Here is a 12,110-nt window from a genome sequence, read left to right as displayed (position 1 = left end):
TTGATCCTAGTGGCGTGAGCCAAACTTATTCAATATTCAATTAGCCTTGGCCTTCTTCTTAATCATGGTCTTGGTCATGGTGTTGACCTTGACCTCGAAGGTAATAGAGCTAATGGGCATTTTTTTTTTTTAATTTAACTTATATATTTTTATAATTGGTAGTTCCACAAAGACTAACATATAGAAGTAAAAGCAAAAGCATTGGAATCAGCATTAACAATGATGTATATATTTTTAAATCCAAACCAAAACATGCTTTTCCCTCGGTTTTTTCTTGATTGGTAGACATCAGACACATGGTCAAACAGCATTTTGAAAGTGAGCTAAGTTTAATGTCCATGGGATGTGTTATATATATAGTTTAAGTTGGGAGACTTAGCACTATCAATTCCAATTTCATTGACCAATATTTGTAATGAGGTTCATCAGCATAATATTCCTCTCCCACGTCTTGATTTTCTCCTACTTTTCGTCATCATCGTCTCATGCAGCAACACCCCGTCTATGTCAAGATGACCAGAACTCTGTCCTTTTGCATTCATGAATGAATCTCTCTCAGAGCCTCATCCCAAATTAGCTTCTTGGAAGCCAGATACAGATTGTTGTTCCTGGGAAGGTATCACCTGTGACAATGCCACAGGCCATGTTATCACCCTCGACCTCAGCAATGGCTATCTTCAAGGCACTATTCATTCCAACAGCAGTCTAGTCAAGCTTCACACACTGCTGAGCCTCGATCTCTCCGGGAACATCTTTCTCACTTACAATTTTTCTTCTGAGAATGGTGAACATCTTTCTGGGTATTCCCAGGTTTCAAGTCTGACCTATCTTAATCTTTCTAACACACGATTCTCTAGCCAAGTCCCTCTTCAAATGTCACGCCTCGCAAAATTGGTCTCTCTCGATCTCTCTTTCAACATGGGGTGGCTCAAACTTGAAAGTCCGAACCTGGAAAGGCTGATCCAAAACATGTCTAGCTTGAGACTACTCTATCTGGATGAGGTTGACATGTCTACACACAACAGCAACTGGTGCGATGCTTTATCCTCTGCTGTCCCTAATCTCGTTGTGCTAAGCTTATCGTATTGTTCAATTTCTGGTCCCATTCATTCCTCTCTTTCAAATCTTCACTCTCTCAGAAATTGATCTCTCTGGAAACTCTCACTTCAGAAGTTCCTGAATTCCTTGTAAATGTCTTAATTGGTCTCTATTCATCTTCGAGACTGTGAACTCCATGGAGAATTCCCAACAAATTTCTTCAGACTTCCAACTCTACAGAAGATTGATGTGTCCCAAAACCCTGACCTCCTTGGCTCCTTACCAGAATTCCCTCATCATAATGCCCTTAGGAATTTGGGGATCAGAGGTACAGGCTTTCATGGGAAAATACCAGAATCAATAGGCAGTCTTGAATTGTTGATTGACTTAGATCTTAATGATCTTAATTTCAGTGGTCCTATCCCAAACTCAATTGGCGGCCTTGGAAAGCTACAGAATTTGGACCTTTCATCGAACCATTTCAAAGGGATAGGTAAGCTTGTACAGCTGAAAAGTTTGGACCTCTCGTCAAACCATTTTCATGGATCAATCCCAAGTTCAATTGGCAACCTCAGGCAGCTGCAGAGTTTGGACCTCTCATCTAACAATTTCTCAGGAAAAATCCCACATTCCATTGTCAACCTCACAAAACTTGAAACTATGGACCTTTCATCAAACCATTTCAGTGAATCAATTCCATCTCTGATTCTACCAAACAAGATGATTACTAGTTTGTCTCCAGACAGCGATCTTGTCTGCCTCACTTGATGGTGTAATAAATTATTCTTTGTTTATATTCCCATCATTGAAGGTATTAGATCTTCACGAGAACCGACTCCAAGCTCTGCCTACCCAGCTTCCTTACAAGCCTTCCCCATTTTTGAAGGAGCTAGATCTTAGTGATAACGTGTTGCAGGGCCCTATTCCAAGATGGATTGCTCAACTCACGAGTCTAGAAGTCATTTATCTTTCTTCCAATGACTTCAAAGGTAGCATGGACTTGGACATGTTCTCAAACTTGACCACTCCTCGTTATCTTGATCTATCTGATAATCACTGGTCATTGACTGCTAGTCCTAATTCAACCTTTCCCCAATTTCAGACATTAGTATCATATTCATGCAATATGGTAGAATTCCCAACTTTCCTCCAAAACTTTCAGAATTTGGTTGAGCTGGACCTGTCCAACAACAGAATCAAGGGGTCACATTCCTACTTGGATTTGGATTAGGCCATTGAGATTTCTGAATCTTTCTTTGAACTTCCTTACTGGTATGGATCAGCCTTTTCCAAATGCTTCTACACCTCTATATATATTTGCTTTTTCTGGACCTTCACTCTAACAACATACAAGGTCCTCCAGTTTTTCCCCAAGATGCTCATTTTCTGGATTACTCAAATAATAGTTTCACATCGATCATCCCTGCTGACATTGGTTCATACCTCTACAATGCAGCCTTCTTTACAGTTGCAGGCAATAAGTTCCATGGAGAAATTCCTACATCAATTTGCAGTGAAATTGTACTTGAAGTCCTTGATCTATCCAATAACAATTTGGATGGCACAATACCAAGCTGTCTAGGTAACTTCAGCAGTTCTCTGTCAGTACTAAATCTAGGTGGGAATGGTTTGAAGGGAGCCATGCCTCGGGTTTATGCAGAATCATTAACTATACTTGTGTTCAACGGAAATCAATTAGAAGGAAAGGTGCCGAGCTCTTTGTATGGTTGTCAAAAATTGGAGGTTTTAGACCTGGTTAACAACCAGATAAATGATATTTTTCCGTTCAGGTTGGAGAATGTACAACAACTGCAAGTTCTCATCCTGCACTCCAATAGGTTCTATGGCCAGATTAAACATCCCCGGATGAGGAATGCTTTTCCAATGCTTCATGTGATTGACCTATCTTCCAATGCCTTCGCAAGCCAGTTGCCCTCTGCGTACTTCCACACTTGGAAAGCAATGATGAAAGAGGAAGATGAAAATTCCGGACCAAATTACCTTGAAGTCAAAAGGGGTTATTATGAGTTTCAGAGCTCAATGAAGATAACAATGAAAGGAGGAGAGTTTCAACTAGAAAGGATTCTAGATGTTTTCACAAGTATTGATCCCTCCAATCATCAATTGGAAGCGAAAATCCCAGAGTCCATAGGAGAGTTTAATTCATTGCATAACCTGGACTTGTCTAGTAACAACCTTGATGGCCCTATACCATCATCACTGGAGAATGCTTACCAGCTTGAGTCATTGGCTCTCTCAAACAACAAGCTATCAGGGGAGATTCCTGTGCAGTTAACAAGTCTAACATTCCATTCCTTCTTGGACTTGGCAGGAAACAACCTCGAAGGAGCCATACCTAGCGGAGGTCAATTCAACACATTTCCTCTAAAATCATACGAGGGGAACCCAATGTTATGCGGATTTCCATTATCCAGGAAATGCAGAGTCGATGAGGAAGCAGAGGCATCAACTCATGAACGACTCTTGGACTCTGATCCGAGAATTGAATTTGATTGGACAGTGGCATGGATGGGATACGGGTGTGGGGTGGTGGCAGGGTTGAGTATTGGCTTCATTCTATTCTGGGGGAATGGAATCTTCGCCCAAACCATTCCAATAAACAGGCAGCATCCTCAATCAACAAGGAGGCGAAGGAGGAGGATTTAATGTAAACGTAGTCCTACGATAGCAGATTGTGAGAGAGAATTTTAAATCTAGTGCAAGTCATTAAGAAAATGCCCGTAATCCGTCTTTGAAAAAATAAAAATGTTGGTGAGATAGTTTTATCTATATGGTTTTAGCCAATATCAAACACCTTTTAATTAGTCAACTTAAATTTAGAAAAATATTAAAAAAAATTAAAACTTAAAAATGAAAAGATAAACGGTACAAAATTTAAAATGAAGATGAATGGGTTACCATTAAAAACTTTTCTCTTTGCCCTCTTGTCACAGGCCCAAGCAACTTGTCTCTTTTAGGCTTAGAGATGATCCAAAGATCTGAATCGAGACTCTCCCAATTCTTCTAACTCCATATGCATTGCTTGAGCTTCTCCCAATTCTTTTAGGCCTAGAGATGATGTAAAGATCTCAATCGTTGGCATGCTTGACATCTCATGCATATCAATGCAATCTTTTAAGATGGACGGCTAATATTTATTTCCCATTCAACCTTTGAGGGATAGGGTGTGACAACATCGTATTTTGCTACATCTATTTTTGCTATCATCTAGACTATGGTAGGCAACATACAATGTTTGAGCTTTATGGAAAAAAATTAGTGCTAGATATAATACTCATATTGGATAATAATTCTTTCCTACTTTAGTTATCAATCGACTGAAATAATAGACTGGTTGCTTTTTTTTTTTTGCCTATATTATCTTGGGCTGAAAACTACCAATGGAACCCAGGACTACTATATCATTGATATATACCTCCATTATTTTACCAATTAAATCATGAAAAATTACATTCATAGAATGTTGATATATAGCTTAGCATTTTTTTAATCCAAATAACATTACAACCTACTCAAAAGTCCTTAGAGCTTTAGGACACTTGAATGTTATTTTGTGAAAACCTAGGCACAAGTCATTTAAACCCATGGGATGGTCTATAAATACCCTCTTAGGGATTAGGGTTTCAATCTTTTGTTTTTTATCTTCCAAAGAGAAACTCTAACCACTCTTAGGGAGGAAGAGTAGTTTATACTTCTCTTGCGTGTTTGGATTCGTGTAAGGAGAGATTAGGTGGAAGAACACCAAGTAAACGAGATCTATAACTTCTTCGTCGACGACTTCAACAGATTGAAATTGATCTAGAAACGTCCAAATCACAAGTATGAGTTACTTTTTCTCTAGATTAATTAATTTTATTGGCTTTTATAGCCATTTTTTTATGCTTTGATCAGATCTAGGGAAGCCTAAGGTTAGAGGCATGCACCAATTATAAAAACCAAAAGCTTAATTTTTTTAATTTTTTTTATTCATGAAATCTATCTGTATATATAAAAATAATAATAAACTAAAAATTAGATAGAATAGCTTCAACCTTATCAATTAATAATGAGAGAATAAAGTCTGGGTAAATACTAATACCTATTACGGGTAGAAAGATAGAGATCAAAACAAATAACTATATATTCAATCCAGGGATAGGAAATAAAGTAATTTGACATTGCCAACAATTGGTTTGTACCAATTATCTTTTTATCATTTCAACTTTGAAGAATCATCTCCATGATTGCTTTGCCTTAAAAGATCTTGGTCCACTTAAATATTTTCTTAGACTTGAAGTTTCATGCTCCCGACATGATATTTATTTTTCCCAACAAATATATGCACTTGATATTTTAGAGGATACTAGCTTCCTTGGTTCTCGGCCTACCAAGACACCTACGGAACCCAACCTCTCGCTTACTTCAACTGATGGAGACCTTTTACCTAATCTTCTTTGGAACAATTGTGTTTTGGACCTAGTTGGACCCAAAAATTAAGCTTTAGTCCATATAAGTTCACCATTTAAGCCCAAGACCTAAAGAAAATGTGAAAATTGAGAAAAATGATATGGATATTTTATCTTTTCAAAATTGACCTTTATTAACTATGAAAAAAAGAGAGTACGAAAACATTATTTAAATTTTATTCCTTTTGTAAACCTCAATAAAATTTAATTTAATTTAGTGTTTAGAAAAAAATACACCATTTTAAAAATAAAAATAAAAAGAAATTATTATTATTATTATTATTTAAAAATCAAACATCTTGAAAAATGTATATTTTTAAAATTGTGTATGTAAAAAATAACTAAAAATATGTTAAAGTTGTTTTTTAAAATGATATATTTAAAAAAAATAGTTTTCTAAAAATAATAAATTTTCAAAATAATTATTTAAAAAAATTAAGATAAAAAAGTTTATCAAACATTGTGGTAGAAAATACTTAAAATAGTTTTGAAAGGTATATTGGTATCTTCACATTTTATATCCTTCTCATCAATTATGTAACTTTTATGGGTCAAATCTTAATTTTTGGGCTCAGTTGGGTTCAAAACACAATTGTTTCATCTTCTTTTATATCATAGGCTTATTAGATGCCTCATCTATCTCACTATTAGTTGTCCAAGCACTATTTTCTTAGTTCAAATTCTTAATCAATTCATGGCTAATCCTAAACAACCATATCTTGGATGTTGCTCATCGCTTGCTTTGACACATTGAACAATCACTCAGTCGAGATCGACATTCTTTTTTCTCCATCTAGTACACTTCAACTTAATGCGTTTTGTGACTTTGATTGGGTGACTTGTCTAGAAACCCATCGTTCCATTACCAAGTATTATATATTGTTGGGTTCTTCTCCTATATCTTGGAAATCCAAGAAGCAACACAAAATTTCTTGCTTTTCCACTAAAGCTAAATATCGTGCAATGGCTATAACTTCTTGTGAAATTCAATGGCTCCTTTCCAACATGTTTTGTGATAAGAGTTCTTCTCCATATTGCTGCAAATCTAGTATTTCATGAACGCACCAAGCTAGTATTGTCATAGGATTCATGAAAAAATTCGAGCTAGTTTAGTTTGTACTACATATGTTTATACTAAGAAACAATTGGATGATATCTTTACCAAGGCTTTGGAAGCTACTGTTTTTTCCTCCCTTAATTCGCAAGTTGAGTCTTCATAACCTCCATATTCCAACTTGAGGGAGAGAATTAGGCATCCTTTATTAGCGCTTTATGTATTGATAGAACAATAGGATAATGCATAACTTTTGCCCATTACAGTTCCAAAAGTTTCACTTATGCCTTTGATAACTTAGCACTAGCTAGATGATTAAAGAGTGACTGACCTTGAGGTTAGTCTACTAGTCACTCTTTATTGATATATGCATTTTCTACTACCACAATTATAGTATACTTAACTTGTATGATATGTGATCCATGCTAAATGAACCCTCCTTAGACTATTCCTTAAGAAATGATACTAAATTGATGACTGAAATATCAGTCAAACTTACACAATTCCTTAAGAAACGATATTAAATTGATGATTGAAATATAAGTCAAACTCTATCCGCACCATTGGTTTAAAACTAGATACGAATCCTTCCTCTAATTCATTGACTTAAATTAACTCAAAGAACAAGGACTTGCACTAGGATTCCCCTTCACAATTGTAATTAACCTATTATAACTTACTCCTACTAGGACACAATTTAAGAATATATATATATATATATGTTTATATGTGTGTGTTTATGTGCACCATTACATTAAGTAGGATAATTTGTTGATGAGACTATCTCCATAGAGTGTCCTTTCTATCTTAGGTCCAAGATTAGCGTCACTATCAAGTGTTAGCACACTAAGGAAAGTTTTGTTCCATTCTCTTTCTGTACTAGAATTCCAACTTCAAACTAGTAGTTAGTTGCAAGGCTAAAATAACAAAAAGCTAAATGAGATTCCCTTCATTCTACTAAAATTTCAACTTCAAAGTAGCTGCTAGTTGTAGCCAAGGTTTGAAAAATCAGATTTTTTTTTCATCAAAATATAGGTGAAAAATCGATTATCGGTGTGGTCGAAATGAAATCAACCATTGATAATCGATTAATCAAAAAATCGCATAAATGTCAAAAAAATTGTCAATATATCAGCGAAATTTCGGTTTTGGAGCAAAAAATCATTAAAAATCAAGACGTGGGAGTGACACATGCATGGCACAGGGCAATATGAAAAAATTGTCATTTTTTTTTATCCTATTTTATTTTTAAATTAATCATTTTTAATTTATCTTTGATTTTAAATTTATATTATCCATTTATTTTTCACTACTTTTCATATTTATCTCATTAATCCTATTTTAAAAAATTACTATCACTTAACTCTTAATTTTTTTTTCTTTTTAATTTTATTTAATTTTAAAATATTAAAAAATAATTTTCCTCAAAAATTGCTAGAATATAAAAAAATTAATGAAGTCCTAATCTTCTATAATTAAAATTAATTTGATAAGATAAATTATTAATAAAATATTTTATATAAATAAATTTTATTTTTTATTTAAAATATAATAAAAGTTTTTTTAAAATTTTAAAATAAATGAATATAAATATATTAAAGGAATTTTTAAGCTATTTTTTAAAAAAAAATTGATAAATATTATCTTTAATCATAGTTATGTCAATTACACTTACAAAATAACTTTAATATGTGTATTCTTATTTATTTTATCATTTTTATTTTTTATTTTATTTTTTTTGTGTTTTTTAAAGCATTCCCATGAATTTTGAATAATTTTTTTCCATAGATAATTTTTATCAAAATATTCATCGATATTTCTCCGATATTTCTTATATATTCGTAAAATCCAAGTACTGATATATCCATGTTTATCGATATTTCAAATCTTGGTTGTAGCCTAGAATTCTCTCTTAACAAAAATTTCAACCAGAAACTAGATATTAATTGCAAGGCCACAATAAATAGAAAGCTAAATGAGATTACCTTTGTTAAAGAGTTTAAATTCTTAAGTTAAAACAAATATTTAAATCAAAAGTTTTACACAAATAAATATGATATTCATAATAAAAATAAAAAATAAAAATTCCAGTAAAGTCTCTCAAATGTTCATATAATAAATAGAATAGCATACACCCAATATTTGAAGATGTTTAAAAATATATTTTTTCTTAAATTTTACAACAATACAGGAGTTTTAATAATAGACGATTGAGATGTGATGATTTTATCATTCTCCCAATATGCTTGATGTCGAAGTTATATAAATTTATATGATTGCACATGCCTAGATATGGTGGACTCAAATTTTATGCAACACCACCCCTCCATGGATAATTAACCATGGTTTTAAAAATTTGACTAGATCGGCTGGTCCGATTGTCCATTGGTCACAGTTCCAGTCTGATCCGGTCAATTGGTTCAAAAATAGGTTGAATTGGAATCGAACTGGTTAAACCGATGGTTCGACCAACGAACCGGACGGTTCTATTAATTTTATTTTATTTTTAATATTTAAAATATCAAAACGATGCCGTTTTGGAGGATATAAAATGTAACACCTCAAAATTTAATCTAGGGGCAAACTAGTAATTTATAAAGTAATTAAGTAATTCATTGAATTCATTAAAGGTGAAAGAGTCCTTTTACAATTAAAAATCCTAGGTATAAATTGGATTTTTCCTCTTGTCTTCTTCATTCAGAAAACCCTATCAACCAGAAATAGAGAATTGGAGATCATAGGGCCCAAGGGTTAGAGATTCAGAGTTGAAGTTCAGGTTTTTTTTTTTTCAGGTAAGATTCTAACTCTAAATTAATATATTATATTCTTTAGTTAGTTTTGGACACGCTAGTTATTCTTTCAAAAAAAATTTAATTTAGATTAAGGTTAGTTTATTTTTTTAATTCGTTTTAATATCAAAATATTGGAAATTTAGGATTATTGGTGGTTTTATTGTTAGAAATTGGGAAATCTTAGGTTTAAAAAACAATGATTCTCTGGAAGATTTTGATTTAGGTTAGGGTTAACTTATTTAAAACTTTTAGGTCAAAATTTTGAAATTAGAAATATGGATTATTCTATTGATGAAAATAGGGAAATTCAAAATTTCTTAGATGAATAGATCTAAGTAATGAATTTTTTTTAAAAAAAATAATAAATGAATAAATATATTGTTATATGTGGCTAAAAGGATTAGAAAATATTAGGAAAAAAGAGAATATGTGTGCACTAGAGGAAGTGTACGGATGGTGTTTGGTGGTTAATATATATATATATATATATATATATTATGTTAGCAATAATGGAGAATTGTTAGGGATACAGTTTATGTTTAGTGAAAAAAAAAAAAACTGAAAGTGAGAGAATAAAAGTTATCAATATTATTATACTAATGATGAGTGTAAGTTAATAAGTAGCATAAAATTTAATTAGTAGAATAAATTTTAATTTAATTAAATTATGTTGTGACCTAAGAAATAAATTGAAAATAAAATTTAAGTTTTATATGAATTTGAAATTTATTAATTTTTCTAAAATAGGAATAGATTAAATTATCTTTCATAATTAAAAACATTAGTTTGAATACCTAAAATTTTAGGATTGTTAAACCTATAATTTTATATAAATGTAATGGTTATTTCTCTTACACTTTGTTAGGTGAACCCCACCTTCTAGGGGTTTGGTTAGAGGTTACTAGTACTAGTAGTGTTTGGTTCCGTCCACCTTAAAATGAACGTGTAAGGCTAGCCACCTATTTGTGAAGTCCCACTTAAATGAGGACTATTTGTTATTTGATAACCAGAGTGAAAACAATTGAAATGTATTTGATTTGAAATGGATATGAAATGATTTTGATATATAGGAAAATGTATGGTTAAACACCTTAAAGTGTATTAGCATATTTGTACTCAAACGTTCTTATGAAAATGATTTTACACTAAATCTCCTATTTGTAAGCATGATTGAAACTATTTGATCCATGAAACTGTATTAATATTTCTTATTGGGCTTTGAGCTCATTCCCCTTTGTTGATTACTTTTCAGGTACCCTTAGTTCGGGCAAGGAGTGATGGCTAGGTTGGGGAATAGTCATCATTAGGATTTTGCTTAGGATGTTATTTTCGAACATTGTTAGCTTATAAGTTTATGTTCATTTGGATTATTTGGTTTTTGGAAGCTATTTATATATTAAACTTTAAAAATTTTTTGTGATAATTTGAAGTTGAGATTTGGAGATTATGAAAATTTTGTTAGCACTTGAATTGTTTGAGTTTGCAATTTATTTGAATGATGGATTTTGGTTGATGTGCTTAGTTTTAAAGTTAAGTTTTGAATATTTTAGAATTTTGTTCTACTACTCTAAATAGGTATTTGGTAATTGGTAACTTCTAGTTACAAGATAATTGTTTGGGTAAGGTTACACTTTAACGCTTCGGGTTTGAGGTGTGAAATGATCGTCACGCCCTTGGAGTGGGTCTTGGGGCGTGACAGTGTGGTATCAGAGCACCAGGTTGTGATCTTGATGAGAACTTGTTTAGTTTAAGTTTCAAATTCATCTAGTCCGATTTATTCCTTAAATTTTAATTTGCTTATTTGGCTTTTTAGTGACTAATTTAGTTATACCTGTTGCATTATAGGACACCATGCCACCAAGGAGACCTGCATCTTCCCAAAACAGTCAGCCTAATGATGATATACCTCCTCTACTTGAGGCTTTGCGCACTATGAGTATTGAAGGTCTTTATAGATATTTAGGGACTTTGGCTGGCTTGGTTTAGCATCAGGCTAGAGCTGTTGGAAGTAATGGTCAAGGACAATCCTCATCTACTAAGGGTAGCTCCTTTGATGACTTTAAGAAGTTGGGTCTCCCTTACTTTTCTGGTACTTCAGATCCAACAGAGGTAGAGACTTAGAATATGAAGATAGAAAATTTTTTTGATATCATTGATTGTTCTGATGAGCAAAAAGCCTCTTATGCAGCATTTATGTTAGACAAAGAGGCAGATCATTGGTGGCGTATGACTAAGAGGCTTTTGGAGGATTAGGGGCCTATTGTTTGGAGTCAATTTAGAAAGGCGTTTTATAAGAAGTACTTTTCTGACAGTGTTCGACGACAAAAGGTGGGAAAGTTTGTCTGTTTGGAATAGGAAAATTTGATTGTAGCCTAGTATGAGGCTAAGTTTACTGAACTATCACGTTTTGCCCCACTGTTGATTGATATAGAGGAGAAAAAAGCATTGAAATTTCAGGATGGACTGAAGCCTTATTTGAAGAATAAGATATCAATTATGAAGCTTAGTGTTTATTCACAGGTGGTAGACAAAGCCCTTATTGCAGAGAAGAATAATGAAAAGCTTCACCAGTATACGGAACAACAAAGGAAGTGGAATAGAAATGATGGTGCTCATGGTAACCAAGCACAGAAAAAGTCTGCTCTAAGTAGAAATCAGAATAAAGAACAAACAGTACAAAATTTAGATGGGATTTGTCCTACTTGTGACAAGAAGTATGGGGGTAGGCCATACTACAGAGAGATAGGAGCTTACTTTAGT

At 33.0% G+C, this 12,110-nt stretch overlaps 1 protein-coding gene across 1 annotated transcript; it reads left to right on the top strand.

Moving 5' to 3' along the window:
• Positions 1–540: 540 nt before the first annotated feature.
• On the top strand, positions 541–3,705 carry LOC117908143 (receptor-like protein 7). The gene is made up of 4 exons (XM_034821807.1): positions 541–1,082; positions 1,263–1,791; positions 1,850–2,097; positions 2,322–3,705. Exons 1-4 carry the CDS (start codon positions 541–543, stop codon positions 3,703–3,705), a joined length of 2,703 nt encoding a protein of 900 aa, XP_034677698.1.
• Positions 3,706–12,110: the final 8,405 nt, after the last annotated feature.

The sequence above is a fragment of the Vitis riparia genome, chromosome 19 (genome assembly GCF_004353265.1).
Source record: "Vitis riparia cultivar Riparia Gloire de Montpellier isolate 1030 chromosome 19, EGFV_Vit.rip_1.0, whole genome shotgun sequence".
Lineage (NCBI taxonomy): Eukaryota > Viridiplantae > Streptophyta > Magnoliopsida > Vitales > Vitaceae > Vitis > Vitis riparia.
This window is presented reverse-complemented; position numbering and strand designations above follow the sequence as displayed.

Bases quoted from the DNA above. Each gene is read 5' to 3' on its own strand.
- LOC117908143 (XM_034821807.1), top strand. From the start codon at position 541: ATGAATGAATCTCTCTCAGAGCCTCATCCCAAATTAGCTTCTTGGAAG. The intron at 1,083-1,262 runs GTATTGTTCAAT...AAATTTCTTCAG, and splicing joins CTCGTTGTGCTAAGCTTATC to ACTTCCAACTCTACAGAAGA. The intron at 1,792-1,849 runs GTCTGCCTCACT...CCATCATTGAAG, and splicing joins TGTCTCCAGACAGCGATCTT to GTATTAGATCTTCACGAGAA.